This window comes from Pagrus pagrus (genome assembly GCF_965226575.1).
Source record: "Pagrus pagrus genome assembly, chromosome: 21".
Taxonomy (NCBI): domain Eukaryota; kingdom Metazoa; phylum Chordata; class Actinopteri; order Spariformes; family Sparidae; genus Pagrus; species Pagrus pagrus.
In genome coordinates this window covers 10428499-10446567 of record NC_140208.1, presented here as the reverse complement: position 1 = coordinate 10446567, position 18069 = coordinate 10428499, and the positions used below count along the sequence as shown (strand labels likewise).

General features: G+C 44.3%; 1 protein-coding gene across 2 annotated transcripts in view; it reads left to right on the top strand.

Moving 5' to 3' along the window:
* Positions 1-18069, top strand: part of LOC311250783 (adenosine kinase-like) — a 113220-nt gene that overhangs the window by 46727 nt on the left and 48424 nt on the right. For both annotated transcript variants that reach the window (XM_084342827.1, XM_084342828.1), the window contains exons 5-6: positions 1195-1367; positions 3799-3907. In XM_084342827.1, the coding sequence (XP_084198953.1) occupies positions 1195-1367; positions 3799-3907 (282 nt within the window). The remainder of the gene's footprint in view (positions 1-1194; positions 1368-3798; positions 3908-18069) is intronic.

The window sequence follows — 18069 nt, the reverse complement described above, 5'->3', positions numbered from 1 at the left end:
TTGCGTTCTAACGAGTTTTATGTATTAAATGTGCCCAAAGTTAACTCTGAATTTGGTAAGCACTGCTTTAAGTACGCTGCACCTGCTGCTTGGAACGCACTGCAGAGAACACTAAAGTTAAAGGGGCTCATCAACCTTGGGTCTTTGAAAACTCGTGTGAGAGAAATTGGAGCAGCTTCATACCGCACTTGTTCTTGTTTTAATGTGAATCTGGAGCTTTAGTCCTGTTGCTTCTATTTGTAATGTATTTTATCTCTGTTGCTGTGTGATTTTTGTGTGTCTTGTAATTGTTGCAACTTTTCTATGCTGCTGTCTTGGCCAGGCTTCCCTTGAAAAAGAGACCATTGTGTCTCAACGGGACCGACCTGGTTAAATAAAGGCAAATAAATAATCTGACCCTTGTTTTTTTTTCTCTCTTTCTCTTTTATTTGATTATTTATTTTCTCCATCTGAACTACTTACCTGGAGACAGTCAGGGCAAAAAAAAAAAAACCCAAACAAACAGGGGGGAGCATCTCTGGACGAGTGATGAAAATGCATTTTTCTTCCCCCACTGAGATGCTATTTGGTCGCGTGAAATGATTAATTTCACACATATACAGGTCATCCCCAAAAGCAGCAACATCTCATTCACAAGGGGCCCCCGTCAGCAACAAAACAGGAGGCTGCAATAAAATGAGCAAACAGCAGCACGTACTGTACGTCAATAAATCTTTGGAGGTTAAACCTGAGCGCTGTAGAATTTGAGCAGTGGCCCCCACCCCTCTCTCTCTCATCAGGTAAGAGTCACTGAGTACATCAGGACTGTCGTGACCAAAAAAATGGCCGACGAGCTGTTTGGGGAGTGTCCTGTGGTAGCAGGTACACACACACTCTCACACACCGAGCCTGTGTTTGCATAAGTAGGATGGAGCCTTGAATTATGGGGTTTGTGTAAATAAGGAGATGAGACTGTTTTTAGCACACAGGGATAAGGGAGTGCTTGGATGAGAATAGTGCCTCTATGTGGAGTGGAATTGGTCTCGGGTTGTTTACGACAGCTCGCAGCCCTCATATATCACAGGCAGTATGTTTGCTGTGAAGCTACAGTTTGTATGCCATCTGCCTTAGCTGAACTTGACCATTCAAACAGACTTATATTTTGTAAACTGAGCTCACTGTAACTGCTGTTTTTTTTTATCTTATCTTTCATAGTGGATGATCCAGAAGCCCCACAAGGTGGCTACTTTCTTCGGGTGCATCGGTACCGACCACTTTGGGGAGATCTTGAAGAAGAAGGCCGAAGAAGCCCACGTCGACGCTCATTACTACGAACAGAACGAGGAGCCGACCGGTACCTGTGCAGCCTGTATCACCGGGGACAATAGGTTAGCCACCTTTCAATCACCCTTGACCAAGAAATGACCCTCTAGCTCAGATTTGAAATAGTCCTTTTGGTTCATTTTTACATCCTCAGGCAGGCAGTTGACTCCTCGGGGCTGGAAGCCATAACAGCGAATCATAGCTCGGCTCACACATCAAAAGGAAAAAGAACAGCTTGAGTGTGTTTTTTCCAGGGCCCCACTCAGTCTCTGCCGCCCCAGTGGGTTGTCATCCATCTATAGGCTGACAGTAGCAATGTGTTAGAGATGGCTGGGCTATCCCAGCTCTCACCTGTCAGCCTTCTCGGCTGTAAAAGGGGCTTTAGCCTCTCTGGCGACTCTCACGCTAGCATCATCATCAGCACGTCTGAGACAGCAGAGGTCAAAGCCTGCGCACACACACACACACATATATCACTAACAGCGAGGGCTCCAGTTCATGATAGACCAGGTGTGGATCAATAACCTCCTTCTCTAAACACTCCCCTCCTCTGCAGCCCTTCATCCGCTGCTACTGGAGTTGTCAGTCAGTCAACGACTGGACCTCGACCGCCCCGGGAGCCGGCCCCGCTGAATGGTCTTAGTGGGCTTGTTTGATGTGGGCTTTGACACCTGAAAAGGTCAGGTGCCGTGCTCAGGGAGACGAGTGCTGTAATATTTCTTACAGGTGTTTAACAGACAGCTCAGGAGGCCAGAGGAAAGGTCGCCGGCAGGGCCAGATTGGAAGGGTGATGGCTTTGAAGGATTGGGAGGCAGTATGTCACAGCCCCCAAGGTTTGATTAGTGCAAGTCTTCAAAGAAAAAAAATGTAACTCCCCTACTCCATCTGACAATTTGAGTCCCAGTCTGTGAAGATACTGTATGTTGAGTCTAGGAGTTAAATTGGGGGATCCCTCCAAGAGTAGTGATAATTGTAGCCCAAAATAACTTGCTGTGCGTCAGCATTTTTTGCAATTTTTGTTTTCTTTTACATTAGTAGCAGTGGTGTAGCTAACTTTTCACATTGAGGCGCACCACCACATAATTTAGGTGCACCCATTATGTAAGTGATTGTAATCTTAATTTTAATCACATGCAACAAGAAATTGCAATAATCTCAAAATGAACCTCTAAATCTGAAAATGACAAGTCGCACTTGACAGTTTTTTGGGTGCATGAGCGACCAAGAGATGTCAAATCGTCTTCTGTAACTTGTTTTCACCTGAATTAAGTCTGTAAGCGAACCAGGGCTGCAATTAACCATCAACTATATTTTAATTATCAATTAATCTGTCAAGAAACTGTGAAAAACTCATCCCAATACCCCAGAGCCCAAATTGACGTCTCCATATTGCTTCTTTTGTCCAAAATCCAAAGACTGCTCATTTACTGTCATCAATCACAAAGAAAAGCAGCAAATCAGCAAAGTAGTTGATAATTATTTCAATCAAGTAATTGTTGCAACCCCAAAGGTAACCCTGGTGTTTCCTACCATACCATTTAGCACCGCTAACAAGCTCCTTACACTAAATCCTACCCATATGATGTATTAGATTAAGAAAAAAAATCTATTTTTAATAACTGTAATCAGGGCTCCAGGGTGCAACTAATTTGAAATCTGTCAAGTGCGACTCAACATTTTTGCTGGTCGCAATTTAGCAGTTTATTTTTTAAACAATTGAGGTTATTTCTTATTGCATGTGCTGTGATTTCAATGGAGAATACCATTTATTTTCACCTTATTCCTGTTTTCAATCATTTGCATGGTATGTTAAGAAAATAAATCCGAATGTATTATTAGGTGCACCTAAATTATATGCTGTTGTAGGGAAACAAAGTGGATGAATGCGGTAAGCTGACCATGCTAACCACTGTGAGCAGTTTTTCCTGCCATGCGAGGACAGATCTCTTCCTGTAGCGGCACCCTCCCGTCACATGGTCGTGTAACAGTTTTCCCCTAAGTAGCGATGATGGTCGCACTCATTTTGATGGCCGCTCATAAAGCGACAGCGCACAAGGACTGGCTAATGAGCTATGTTAAGATAATGCCACCTGCTTCACTTTCCAGCTCCCACCACTCACTACTCAACTCAAGTGTTCATTTAGTAATGCATTTCTGTTGTTTTTCCACCTTTTTGTTAACAATGGACCACTTTTCCAGGTGATATGGTAATTCAAATAATTCGGAGGTGGCTCATCGTTGGCCTTGAAAAGCCCTCTGCTTATTACAATCTCTTTTTTGGGGGGTGTTTGAGATAACCCTTTTCTTTTAAAGAAAAAAAATAAAATAAAGATGATTTCACCTTGGTTCAGACATTCTGAGAAAGCATTATCATCCTTTTATATCGTGAAAGAACAAAGGAAAGTCTGGGGCCCGAGTGTTTTTAGGGATGTTTTTGAGACAAAATTAAGATGGATGATAAGCGAGGCGGAAGATTTATGGGGTCTGTCTCGGCAGGTCCCTCGTTGCTAACCTGGCAGCGGCAAACTGCTACAAAAAGGAAAAACACCTGGACTTGGACAGCAACTGGGAGCTGGTGAAGAAAGCCAAGGTCTATTATATTGCGGTAAGTGAGACCCTCTACATTCAGAATGACTGTTCCCCAACTCTATTGCCAGAAGAGGACAAAATGTTAAGAGGCTTTATTCAGGAAATGCCTCAGCGCGCCTTCTGCATTGTCAATATATCCATTCATCCTTTGTCGAGTGAAATGAGCTATGTTACCTATTGAGACAATACAGCTCCATTCTCTCCATTTTCCCCCCTCGTCTTTGTGCGCGAAGCTTCAGCACGGTGTGAAATTGTTCTACATGTAATGCATTCATTCATTTCTTTTAACGTGAAGACAAGCCAACAGGTGCTGTGAAAGTGTGAAAATTGATTATTCAAGTTCATTCTGCTTTACCCCCTCCTACACAATCTTCCCCTTTACAGACAAAACACACACACACACACACCGATTGAGGAGGACAGATGTGCTCTTAGGCATTCACACACACACACACACACACTTAAGCTGCACCACTGAGGTAATGTCTTCACTTGCAGCTCCTGGAGTAGGATGGCCTGCCATGCTCATGTTTCACTGTTTGGGATTATATTTAATTCAGGCAGATCAACATTTTGTCTGATCTCAAGTCAAGATGATATCCCTGAAATTGCACCGCATTCCACGTCTTTAAGCAGTTCATTATCGGCATAAATCAACATTACAGCCCAGCTATCAACTCCTTGGCTTATTGTCCCGAGTGAAATTCACAATGCTCCCCCTGTTGCCCACAAGCCCTCTAAACATGAGTGTACCATAGTCCAATAATGACAGAGGTTTCATAATTAGCCGCCCAGTCGCAGAAACAAACACACACACACACACACACACACACACACACACACACACATAGACACAAAAAAGCCGTCAGTGCTTGTGCCAGAAAGCAGATCAGTGAGTCCATCCTCCAGAGTTTGTGTGGTCTCATTTTTAGCCTCTGCTTCGCATTAGCAAACACAGCACATCCTCTGCAAATTGGCAGTTGGGTTTTGCCCACATCCGACAGTCTTGCGCGCAGGGAAAAGCTTCCGTGGGATTTGAGGAGGGGAATAGAAGGGCCACAAATGGGTGTTTGTCAGTGCTTGGAATCTCAAACGTCGTTTCCAGCATCCCTCCTGGGCCTCTTTGTCAAAACAGGGGGATCATTCGCTTTATTAGAGTCCCATTCGCACTTCTAAAGTACTTAGCCAGATACACTGCCACAGCTATTCCCACTTAATACTGTGTGGCGTGTCTAGACCGGTGTTCACTAAGGCCTCCTCTCTCCATTAACCTTGTCGAGAGCACTCAGATGTATTTACCCAATTTACAGCCAGATTGTACATTTTCTCCCTCTCCCTCGCCCTCTCTCTCTAACTGTACCAACCTCTGCTGTGTATTAATGTGCTTTGTTGATTTTCATTAAACGTCCGCTGGGCGGTATGCACAGTCTTGTACACTCTAATCTGTAAATGTAATTACCGAAAAAAAAAAAGCACGTGTGTATGTTAGCATGTTATTCGCTCGCACGTGTGTTTGTCGGAGCATGTGTGTGTTAAAGAGGTGATTGATGATTCCTGGCAGAGGCTCTCAAGGTGCCTGCTACTATGTGGTGTGATTGGATGAAAACAGAATTATTAGAGGGCTCTTGCAGCCAGTCTGGCTCATCCAGCAGCAGCGGCGGCGGCGGCGGCGTCAGCAGCGGCAGCAGCAGGGCTGGTGGCAGACGCAGAGCAGGGAGGCAACACTGCCATTTCTCACAAAGAGAGAGAATGTTGAACTCCTGCCAAATGTTTGGTGGCAGGCTGTTGCTAGGAAATCTGGGTCCTTAGGCAAATCATTGCACAAAGACCAATAACAAAGGCGTGAGGGGGAAGAAGGAATGGCTAAATGCATTTCAGGCAGAGGATATCTCTTCTTCTTCTTCTGTTTTTTTTTTTTGTTGTTTTTTTTTTTTGCTGTTGAATGCCATCGCTGCTGCAGTGATGTTTACAGTTATTTCTTTCCCCGACGATTGTAAACATCAGAAATGGAGGGTGATGTATTGTGTGAAGGGAGATGAGTGACTCTAATTGGTGGGGGTGATGTGTGCGTGCTGGCCCAGTTAGCCTCATCTCCCCCCTCCTTCCCTTCACTCCCTCTTTCCTTCCATCCCCATCCCCCTTGGCCCTCTATGGACACCCCCCTCCTCTTCCTCCTCTCCTTTTGCTGTCTCCTTTGCCCCCCCTCCTCTTCATCTCTCTCTCTTTCTCCAGTCTCTCAGACACACATACACTTGCTGCTAAACACACACAGCATGCACGCACACATTCTGCAGCATACCACTGGCTTGTTTTTCTTAGCACTGAGCGCTTTGCCCTGTAATTTGATCTCCGCTGCTTGATGCATCCTCCATGATGCCACTTTGAATTAACCTATGGCTCCACAGCTCTCCTTAGCCCCAGCTAATAAAATAGCCGCTGCTAACTTATGCTATTTACATTCAGGGGGGGAAAAAAAGACACTTGGTCCATCTCATGGCCAGAAACGGAGATGAAGAAGAGGGGAGACGAACAAGACAATTGACTGTGAAAAGGCCTGTTAATGACTGGGCACAGATGGTCAGAAATAACCCAAGGATAGACGGAGGAGACACTCGCCTCTGCCAACTGGCCTGATACACAAAACTCACCCAATGAGACACAAGCTGCAGAGCTGTTAGGTCACAAACCTGATCACAGCTGCGGACGCTGTTTCGTTTACGCCCTAAGCTAATGGCGCAATCCCTGTTAGGTTAGCCACGCCCGAGGAAAACAGCTAGCACCACCTTTTTTTTTTTTTCATTCAAACAGCGCAGCAACTTGAAGTCGAATGCCTCACACTGTTAACACTGGCACAGTGCATATAGCATTAATTGGCAGTTGTATTCCTGCCCTCACTGCAGGGGAAAGCTGAGTTCAGCTTCAGTCACCGTAGCATAATATGCAAGGAAACGAGGCGAAGGGGAGGGCAAAAAAAAAGCGCAATACTGGCACCACAAGCAGCACGTCAGCCTGCTTACACTCCAGAGTGGCACACATACACACACATATACACACACATTGTTACTCCACCCCACCAGCCCCTGCAATTTGCAGCCAAAAAGCCGAAGGGAGAGGTTTTCCACACACACAACTAACTGACATCTCATCAGCCAGCCGAAGGGCTGATTAGCACAGAGGTGACTGCGGCTGTGTCTCTGTCCAACTCAGAGGACCACACTGTCCTCACGCTGACCTTGAGCTTCCTCTTCCCTCTGTCCTTCCTTTCTATCCTCCTCTCTCCCTTTCACTACTGCTCTTTATCTCCAGTTTTCCTCCCTTCCTCAGTCTCCATATCCTCCCTCCTTTCCCCCCCCCCCCCCCCCCCACCTCTCTCTTTTCTGTCTTTTCTCTCTTTCCTCTCCACTCTGTACTGCACCACTCTGCACTGCCCCTGTCCTTCCACATAGCCAGGGAGGGATCACGAGGCAAAATGCAGGCAGTGGAGAGAAAGACGGAGGGAGGGACGGAGGGAAGAGGAGTGGAGGGGGGGAGGAAAAAAACTGGCAGGCTCCCCCTTTGTCTGCAGGCGATCAGTTACAGTCTTGGTTGCCGATGAAATTTAATCCCCACCGCATTTACATGCCAAGTTTGACTTCTGGCAAGCCTTATTAAATAGATTTGTAAATCATTTCATCTTGATTAGAATCTGTTCTCAAGGGATCAACATTTTTTCGCCTTGCTTGTGTTTTGTTATGTGCACAATCTGTGCCCACTGGTGTTAAAAATTTGAAAGTCAACCCTCGGTGGTGTTATTTTTCTGTGCGAGCGAGTGTGAGCGGTAGGTTTTTAGGGGACAAAGAGCGACGGGTGCCAAGTCCCGTCCGTCAGCGGCCAAGCCACTGTGTCAGCATGTCTCCCGTCTCTGGAGGTCATGTCGGTGGGCGAGCAACTGCTATGATGTGTCTTCTCTTTATTAGGCTGACACCACAGTGTCTTTAGCATGGAACAATGTCATTTCAAATTGTGCCTAATCAGATGGCATTTTGTAATTGCCAGCAAGCGTCTTATGAATATGAATTCATAATTGTTCAATTACAAGCCGACTGCATCATATTTATTGGCTTATTTATTTTTTTTCTCCCGCTGGCCTGGGCCAATTATAGGATTTAAATCTTGAGGCAATCAAGTGATAAGGGTGAGGCGTTTAGTGTTTGCTGTCACTATATAATTCTCTCGAATGTTAAACATGCATCTGGGAGGGCTGTATTTGTCAGGAGGCTGTGCGTGGAGGTGCACCTGCCTAATTGAGTGGTAATGAGCTGTCAGGAGTGCGGGCTTGGTGATTGGCTCTCGGCGGGGCGTCCCGTGCCAGTGGGACGTATGGGCTGGCCCGGCCCTGCTGGAGGATCAGCCAGCTACGCAGCCCTGCAGGCCTGAGTGGGCGGAGCGTGGCAAATTAGGGTGGAGAGGCCAAACGACGCTGGCTGCCGAGACATCCTGTGGCTTTCATCTGTGGGATTTATTTAGGTTGTTTACAATTATCCTTACTCGTGATTTGGTTTTACTTCTTCATGTCAGAGGTGGAAGAAGATTCCAAATGTTTTGCTGAAGTAAAAGTAATATGTTGCAATGTAAAGATACTCCATTAAAAGTAAAAGTCCTGTGTTTAATTGTGATTGAAGGCCACCATGTGTAGAATTATTTATGGGATTATTGCATCTAAAGTGCTCTTAAAAAGTCCTAAGACAGCAATAAAGTAAACTATTGATAATATAGTGAGTGAGTAGTGATTTAGGGAACATGGGACAATGAATTTGCCTCAGTATATCTGCATAACAATTATGATACTAAGAGGAACATATAAAGGAAGATTCAATCAAGTCCTGCAAGTCAAGAAGTGTAAGTAGAAAATGGGAAATTGACACGATCACATGTACAGTGCCTCTAATACTCCCAGTCTGGAAAAGTCTGGAAAATGAACTGTAAGGCCCAATAGGCGTCTCTCAGTCAAAGCAAAACAAAAGACGCAAGTAGATCATGGGAGTTGCTGACATCATTCTCAGGAAACCAGCACTGCCAATGAAAATCTACTCCTGTTACTAGGGCGGAAATGTTTGCGGATGTGGTAAGTGTTATTCACTTTATGTTTAGTCACATTTGCTTGCGGAAGTTAAAGCAACAGGCGACCACATGAAACCCACGATAACCTCGGATAAAAAAAATTGATCACTGATGAAAACGCACAATATGCAGATTGGTCATATTATCATAAAAGCACATTATTATTATTATTATTGCTGATTAACATTCGCTACATTATAAACTGTTAGAAGCTAGTAATAAATAAACTAGTGATAGCTAGTGAAGAATAATGTCTAACATTTCCCTTTAAATTGCGATGGAGCACATATATACAGTAGTGTACAATTAAATACACAACTACAAGTACGTCAGAGTTGTACTGTACAGTACCTTTTTAAACGTACTTAATGTTCCCACTGTTGATCGTCTATTTATTTGATTAGCTTCAATACAAACACAGTAAGTTTTGCAGAAGCAGCTTTGTTTGAGAAGCGTTGCGCAGAAAGTTTACAGGATGTCAGAGATCACCTCATTTTGTTATTATGGAGGAGAAGTTCTCATCACACTGAATTGCATCTATTTTGGTTTAGATTTTCTGTATTTGTGTGTTTTATTTTTATTTATTTCTTGTTTGGAAATATGTGTGTGGAAATACTTAAAAGTTGGCAGGGGCTCTGCTGGTTTTTATTTTGGGAGTCTTTATTTCCAGCATCCTAATTTGAACAACAACAGGAGGAAAAAAATGCTTTAATCCACTGTATCTTGAGTAATTGCCTCTTGGGGTGGGGGCTCGGGGGCACATATTTGGACTCTGGCTTGCTTCCAGGCTGTAGTCCATATTACTCTGCCAGCATGCAGTGACTTTCTCCTTGTACACCCACGTTACCTTGTAAAAACAGTTTTTCTTCTTCAGCAGGGAAAACACCATGTCCTTTCACCCCAGATTACTGTGTGCATCTGCTCCACCGGCAACAAGTCTGTTTTCCTCCTGCCTCGCTGTAAAAGGGATGAAATAGTTCAGACTTAATGATATTTCTTCTTTCCATCACCTTGTCCCTTCGCTCCCTCTGCATCAAAGCGCCAAGCTTGTGTGTGTGCACGCTTTTTTATTCATGAGACTAAGTTGTAAAATGTAGAATAATGTTTCAGTCCTACACTGGGATGTTGTGGCCATTTGTGCGAGTTCCACGGCTTAATTGAATAGACTGAGTAATTATTTGTCAAGTAATGCTGAGCAGAAAATAAATAGCCACTTTGCGGCCGTGAATTGTGCCTGATGGCCATGTGTTGATACTCTCACCAGGGAGAGTAAAAACCTGCTCTACTGGCTAAGTATCTGATTAAGATTCACATGATGAAACCGCAGACGCTTTAGGATAGTGTGTCTCCTGGGCAAAGATAGGGAGTAGAGTTAAGTGTCAGACGCTGTTATATTATCACGCTGGAGCATAAAGCCTCGACTGGATAAATATTGCTGGAATATTCTCCTCGTCACAAACCATCCGCAGCAGTCGAGTGAGCTTGACAGTTCCTCAGACAAAGAATCACCACAGATGTGCATCGCTGTGCAGCAGATGCTGGACACTGTTCTTTGAGAATTGTTTCCTTCTGCAAGGTTTCATTTTTCCCTTTTATGTCGTTGTAATTTGTTTATGGTCTGTAATAAGCCTGTGCATATCTTCCTTCTGCCAGTTTGGCCTGGGTCCATTGTAAACTGCCAGTAATTTTTTTTCCTCTCCCTTTTTAAAGGAGACTAATGACTTCTGAGGATAATATAATATTTTGTACGGATTTGATCATTCATTAATTTAAGTTATAATCCTCAAGATTTTAATGATATCACACCTCAATTTTCATACTATTTCTGGCCAACTTTTTTTTTCTTTCTTAAATAGCCTGTGTAATTCCCTCTCCGTTTAGTTGTTCCCATTGTTACTGGCAGACGATCCCCATGGGATGTAAATATATCAAGAATTTGACCAGCAAATAAATATTAAGTCAAGGTCCACTTACTTGCTTTTCCCCGGAGCTTTCTTTCACGTCTTACGTTCTTCTTAAGTGGATGGAGTCTTCTCAGTTGTCATCATGTGACCTCAGTTGAGAACTTTGGTTACTTTAAGCAGCTGTCCACCTTACTCCTCGCCCCCATGATACCTTGTGTGAATTTAGCCGCGACTTCCAGTTCATCCAGTCACTTAACCAGCAAAGGCATTTTCCATGGTAACAGGTCACCAATCCTCGTTCCTAAAGCAACTGGTACGCCGTATCGTTCATTCATAAAAATGTAGGTTTACACTGTTATTATTGCTTAGCCCACTTAGCTAACACCTCTAAAGTCTCAGATTTGCGACTGGTGCATCAGTTATTACAGTACCTCGTTAATTACACGAGCTCCATCAAGCACAGGAAGTATCACCCATAATTGTTTGCCTATTGACCTCCTCAGGAAACATAGATAAGGAACTTGTGTATATTCTGGCCGTCCCTGTGGACAAAAGTGATGCACAGCGGTGAGGTAATGTATCGATTTGTGATTATGTTAGATTAATAACTGTAATATGACAATGGTGCTGTTGATGCACCTAGGCTAGCCTACATGTAGCCCACAGCTAATGTATTGTGTAAACAGTGCATGTTTGCATGGTGGACATGGTGTGGAAGACTCTTCTTTAGTCTTCATCATTATGTAGCGCTATTAGTTAACTTAGTCCATGGTATACAGTCCTGTATACAGTATACAGGAGTCTCTTCTGTCTGTTGAAAGAAAGCCGAAGTGTAAAAACAAGTTGTTTCCCCCTGCTCCGAGTGTTTATGCGAAGCTAATCCTGATTGAACTTTATAATCAATGAACAGATGTGAGAGTGAAATCTATCTTCTTATCCAACTTGATTTAATTTAAAACTTAATTTGTTTTGTAGTTATAATGTGTATATGAAAAATGTGCTTCACTAGTTCACAGAACCGAAGGTGTTTTAACACAAGAAAAGCAGCAAAACGCTGATTAATCGATAGTCTTTATTATTTTAGTCGATACACCGACAAATGGTTTCACTACAGCAGCAGAACTGATCCCTGCCTGGGTCTCAGTGAGCATGTCTGGGGTTAGCACATGCAGTGGGAAAGTGTTTATTTTTCATACATGGTCCCACTCAGACATAGGCTAGTACTCTGACCTTATCTATTGTTTCTCAAGTGTATATTGTAAGCAGCTTTGGAGGCTTTATAGAGACTTAGCCAGCAGGGCTGCCGTTGCTCTGGTGGAACATTTGGACCTCTGGCAAGTGTCAGATTTTCAGCAGCACATTAAATCTCTTAACCCAGTTCTTTTTTTTCCCCTCCCCTTCCTGTGTCTGTCTCTTTCTTTTCCTCTTTCCCTCTCCCCTTGCCATGCTAACAAGCTGGCTGTGATTTATTTTTCATGTGTGGCGTTGTTAGCCTCCGCCATTTTTTTTTTCCCTCTCCGGCATCTAAACATCTTGTGCCAGTGGTTAGCCTGGTGCCCGGGCCCTGGGGGGGGCAGAGTGGAAATGCAGCCAGAGCAGCTGCACATCCACTCCGACCGGGCAAAGTCCTCCAGTCGCACTGTGATCGGGGGGCCAGCACCACTTTGATTAGCATGTCCGTCGTTATTGGCCTGCTTGAATGTCATGCACCGTGAGCCCAGTCGTCTAATGCTTCGGCTGGCCAACGGGGCCGCTCCCTGCAATTACTGATAGGGCTGCTTGTTCCAGTGTGTGGAGGAGAGGCCAGGGAGAGCGCCAAAGTGCCAAATCATTGTCCTCGGTAAATAAAAAGCAGACATCTTCCTTTTTGATGTTCTATATGTGCGTGCCTTATTTTCAGATGCTGTGGCGCAATCACATTTGAAAGCATTTTGCGCTCCCAACATAACAAGGGGGAACCAATCAAAACAATAACTGTGGTTCCTTTTGACAAAGCCCTTGGCTCACAATTGTCAGAAGATGTAAGCTGACTCATCCACACAAGAAGGGCATGTATCCCTGGGAGCGAGGGGCGAAAAGCTATGATGAATCTTCCCCTCTGTGCTCTCCTCTCTCCACTGAGCCTGCATGGATTAATTACATGACTAGTAGCTAGTTTAGTCCCATTATTTATTTTTTATAATGAATAATTTTACTCTCCCTCTCCGCCTAGATTTTATTCTGCTCAGGACTTTTTCGGCTGCACCCCCGTGGAAATAAGAATGCATTGATTATTTTCCATCTAGCAAATATCCCACCAACTGAGGAATAACATGCCTCTCCCCTAATTGGTTTGTTTATCTTGAGCAACAGACTCTGGGTTTGTTTGGACTCTGGCTGGCATCCACACACTGCACCGCTCCTCAGCATGATTACTCACCTTGGGAGGAGGCTGCTGGAGCAAGGTTGATGTTCCCCGCATAGACATCAGGCTGTCATTCTCCCCGCTTATGTGACATCATTTGCCAAGACAGATTTGTTACAGGAAAAATAAATTCAGGCCTAAAAAGGGATTGATTTAAGGACAGGCTGCGAGTGGAAAAAGGCGACAGGAGGGATGGGGGCTCCCAGACACATTTCACCACTGAGAGGGCTCGGGCCGGATCCAAACAAGCTGCCAACAGAAGATGGATTCTGGCTTCATGTATAATTGATAAACTGTATGTTCTAGGTGTCAGCTTTAAAGAGGGAGCTAGGACTATATCAGGAAGCTATTTTTCCTCTCTGAGGCGAGCATCATTTTTATTTTGTCCTCCCCCGTTCTCTGGCTTATCTTCTCAGTTCAGAAAGCCCCGTTGAAAATTATCGTTTTCTTTGAAGACGACGTTCGGGAAGTGCAGCTTTAAAAGCACATCCTGTTCCTGCGCCTATTAGGAGTGCTAGTCCAGGGCAGATAGCCATCTGCAAAGTTGACTGTACATCCTGAGTTATCAGGATTAGCCATCTCACTCTTGACACCTTGCACATTAATATTAGCTATGGGAGACTCTATCCTGCTGAAAGCAGCATAAAAGGATTAATGCAGCGCTTATCCTTTTGGAAATAATGCCCTTTATTGAGCGGATTTGACACTGTAAAGGCTAATGATGACATTGAATGGAGCCAGAATAAGTAATGGTGCATCATCCCGTGTCATGCAGCCAGAATGGTCGCTATTTGCATTCCGGCAGCTCAAACCGTATTGATTTTGTGGAAGGCGTTGGGTTGTTTTTCCTCTGCAGCAGTAAGAAAGTGTTACTCAATCATCAACGTCCTGTAGCTAATGACAGTCCTCTCCCTGTAGGCCCAATGACATGCTCCGTTCATTGTCATACTGTACGCCACGATCCCACCTCTGAGCACTCTGAGCTGCGGCAATTACTGTACATGAAACACAATATGGCAGCGTGTCACCCTCCCTGCCTGTCACGCAGAGACTGTGGGATTAATGTGGCTTTGCCCACTCACTTTAATAGTGATAAATTCGTATCCTGCCACTCAGATCTAAAAGTGTTAGCTGTACAGGCTATTTTTTGTGGAACAGAGGAGGGTTTAACACCAACTTTGTACTCTATCATTTCCATTTGAGAACAATATTATAGCCTTGAAAAGCAGTTGTTTTTTTTTTTTAAACCGCCCATTTATACTTGAGTCTGGGTGTAAACAGGAAATGTGCCTGCATGGGGCAACTGGATTTTCTGCCACACTGCAAGAATTTAAATCAAGCTAAAATTATTGTAATTCAGGGCGAGAGAGTCTCCTTGAACCCCCCCCCACCCCCCCACCCCCCAACAAGATTTGATTATTAAGAGGTTAAACAACTGTAATAATAAATCTGTCAAGTTTTTAATAAGACGTGCCATTTTGTAACGGCCGTGATGGCAGTGAGGGGCAGACAAGTGGCCATCAGGGTCACCTGAGAACATTCGCTCTGTTCTTTCTGCTAAATTGCTCCTCCGTTAGGTGTTTTTTTTTGTTTTTTTCTTTTAGCTGACAAGATAGTAACCTTATCAATCACAGCTGCTTCCCTCTCTCTCCCAAGGACTTGTGTTGATATGTTCTAAGTGCTCTCTCCTTTGGCGGTTTTAATGAGTATATTGCATGCTCATTTGAGCGATGCCTCCCTGTTTCTTAATGAGCTGATAAAGCCCCAATTATGGAGGCAAATCCTGATTTCTGATTTGCATTACCGACTCTTGTTTCACCACACACGGCGGAAATGTACATGATTGAGGTGCTGAGATGTTGGCCTGCCTTCCCAGAGACCTCCATGGTGTGTGTGTGTGTGTGTGTGTGTGTGTATATGTGTGTGAAGGGACACAGGAGATGGACAGATTAGATTAGATACAGTAGATGCTGCACGGCCCCGGCCGTTTGTGCGTAGAATGTGATTTAGTTGTGAGGTTTGAGACGGGCTGTGGGGCTGCTCTGGGCTCTGTGATGGGTGAGGGGACAGACTGACAGTGACAGTGGGGTGGTAATGGCTCTGAATGAGGAGGAATGGCCCCTGTAAGGCCTCCTCTCCCAGTGGCGGAGCAGGGCAGCCCTGTCCAAATACACTGCAAAATGAATTCTTCTCTACACCTGTTTTTTTTTCTCCACACAGCTAGGAATCGAGGCTATTTATAGCTTCACCAGTCTGAGGAGAAAAGGGTGAAAGAAATGGAAAATGCTACCCTTAAAGAAATCCAGCCTTCACTTTTATTAAGTATCAGCAGCTGCAGTAACGCCACAGCCTATCAGATGTTGAGACATCAGTTGAAGTAAAAAGATGAGAGGATGTTGTATCACATTTGCAGCTTTTTGAACAGGACCTCGCTCCGATAGCCAAGAGGGAGGCGCAGGGGCCGATCAAAGTTGACCCCTGGATGTGTGATCACAGATGTGGACATATCGGCACGAGCGCGATTGCATATGAAATCCCAGGTTTGTTTTCGAACAGCCACATATTTGCCTCTCTTGCCCTCCGCGCCCCCCTTTTCCATCTCTGAAACTGAAACATCATGTCTAGAACTTTGGCTGGGGAGCTCTGCAGTTCATGAAAAATGCATTCACTCCTCTCTTTTTCTAACTCTTCGCCTCTGATACCCTTGTCATATCATATCCATGTCATGTCAGGGTGTGTATTAATTATGTAGCAGGCGCAGTTGAGGAGACAATATTGATGCATCTCAACTAGACATCCCATGTATATTACTCACTCGTTGTTGGGAAATATAAACAAGACTTAATTAAGGATGAGAGGACTCTTTAATGTTTAGCCTTGTGAGTAAATAATTCTTAGCCAGTGTTTACAGGAAGCATTTCTTTCTCTTTTGCCTGCTTCTCCCTCGGGCTCCATTTTATCGTCAGACTCTCACTCTGTTCAACAGTTGTGGTCACTTCTTCCGGTTCAACTGAGGTGCCAACTCGGTCATCCTGCCTCTATTTTAGTCTCTCACAATCGCTCGATGTGATGACGGGACCCAGTAGCACCTTTTTTTTTTTTGGAGGTGTCCCAAATCGCGAAGGTAATTTAGTTGTTTGCGAGCAAAATTATACGCAAGTAAGAGGTAATTTTGTATAATAGAAAATCGCAACACATGATGTCAGATCCTGTTTGGGATTTGTGTTTCTGTTTATGAGTCCTCTCCGTGCTGTAATCTTGTGGAACTGTGGCAGCACTTGAATATACCCCCTCACCAAATGAATATCAGGAGGGAAAACAGTTCTGGATGGTTCCTCTTGAAATGCAGCTGTTTCCCTCCGGTCCTCGTCCTCCTTCTGTGAAAAATGGTCTCTCAGGATTAAAACCACTACAAACACTTCAGAGATATTAATCTTCTTCTAGGACTTCATTCAAAAGTTGCTTTTAAGAGGAAAAAAAGAAAGATTTTACACACTTGCTGTGTTTAATGCCAAGATGGATATCTGTGTTCCGCGCAGATTAAATACATCATGCTATGAAAGCACGCTGTCAGTAGGTAACCCTGTCAACATTGATCCTGTGCACTTTGCAATGCTAGAGTGATTGTTTTACAGCGTGGTGATTGCAGCGGTTTGGCAGGAATAATTGAAGTTCAAGGCGTCGATCCGTGAGTGTAGCCTGGGGATAGGTTTCTGGAGAAGCTGACACTTCAGACGTATTATGAAGCCATCACGTCTAATTTGCACAGGCCTCTTTTGTAATTTACCCCCAATTCAGAGCAACAGTCTCCTGCTCTGCAGCACAATGCACACTCTGCTTGCATTGTTCATGCTCATTGGAAGAGACACTGAGTGAATGAGTCTTGGAGCTCAAATAATGTGCAGCACTGTTCCTGTCATATTTGTTGCTGTGTAATGGCTCCTGATTTGTAGTTTCCTGCAGCGCCTTTTTCGGTTTTGGTGCAGAGCAGTCAGTGCTGCTGCGCGCTACACAACAACTGCTTTCTGTGCATCCAGTCCAAGCAACTTGTGTACAACTGGCTGCTGAAGCAACTGCTCGACAGATAAAGGACCTCAAAACATCGTATAGTCTTTGAGAGGGGGAGGAAACCTCTTCAGAGGAAGGAGTGGGGTTTTTCCACATGCCGCCCAGACATTCTCACACATATTGAGTTTGTCTGTGCGCATCTTTGAAGATGCAAATGTGTCAACCACATGTAACCAACCACCCAGCGAGAAGCTGAGATGCTCAACTGCCTTTCTCACGGCTCTTAAATGGCTGCCAGTGATCTTCAGCGGCTCTGCGTGTCTGTGAAGCCTGCAGTTCCTTTTTAACAGGCAGATTAGTTTTTGTGGGATATTGAATAATTTGTGCACATTTATCACTGAGCAGAAACGTCAGTTCAACCACATTAAGAGACGGAACAGAGTTTGGCTGTAAGGTTTTATGACTTCTCCTGTAGCAAAGTGTTGCAGTAGATAGTGTGTGTAAGCCATTAATTGGTCGTCAATGTAAACAAGACGCTGCCAGAGGCAGTCAAATGATTTATTCAGTCCAGTCACCAGGATGAAATGTTTGCAGTTAACGTTAGTGTCAATCACTGATATGTTCACATTTGTATGTGTCATAAGCAACATAACATGTAGACATTTCTACAAAATGTGCCATATTTAATACCTGACTTTTTATATCTGGAGGTGGAAAGGATGGTGGTGGAGTTACAGGCAAGCCAGTCACCACAGACTGCGT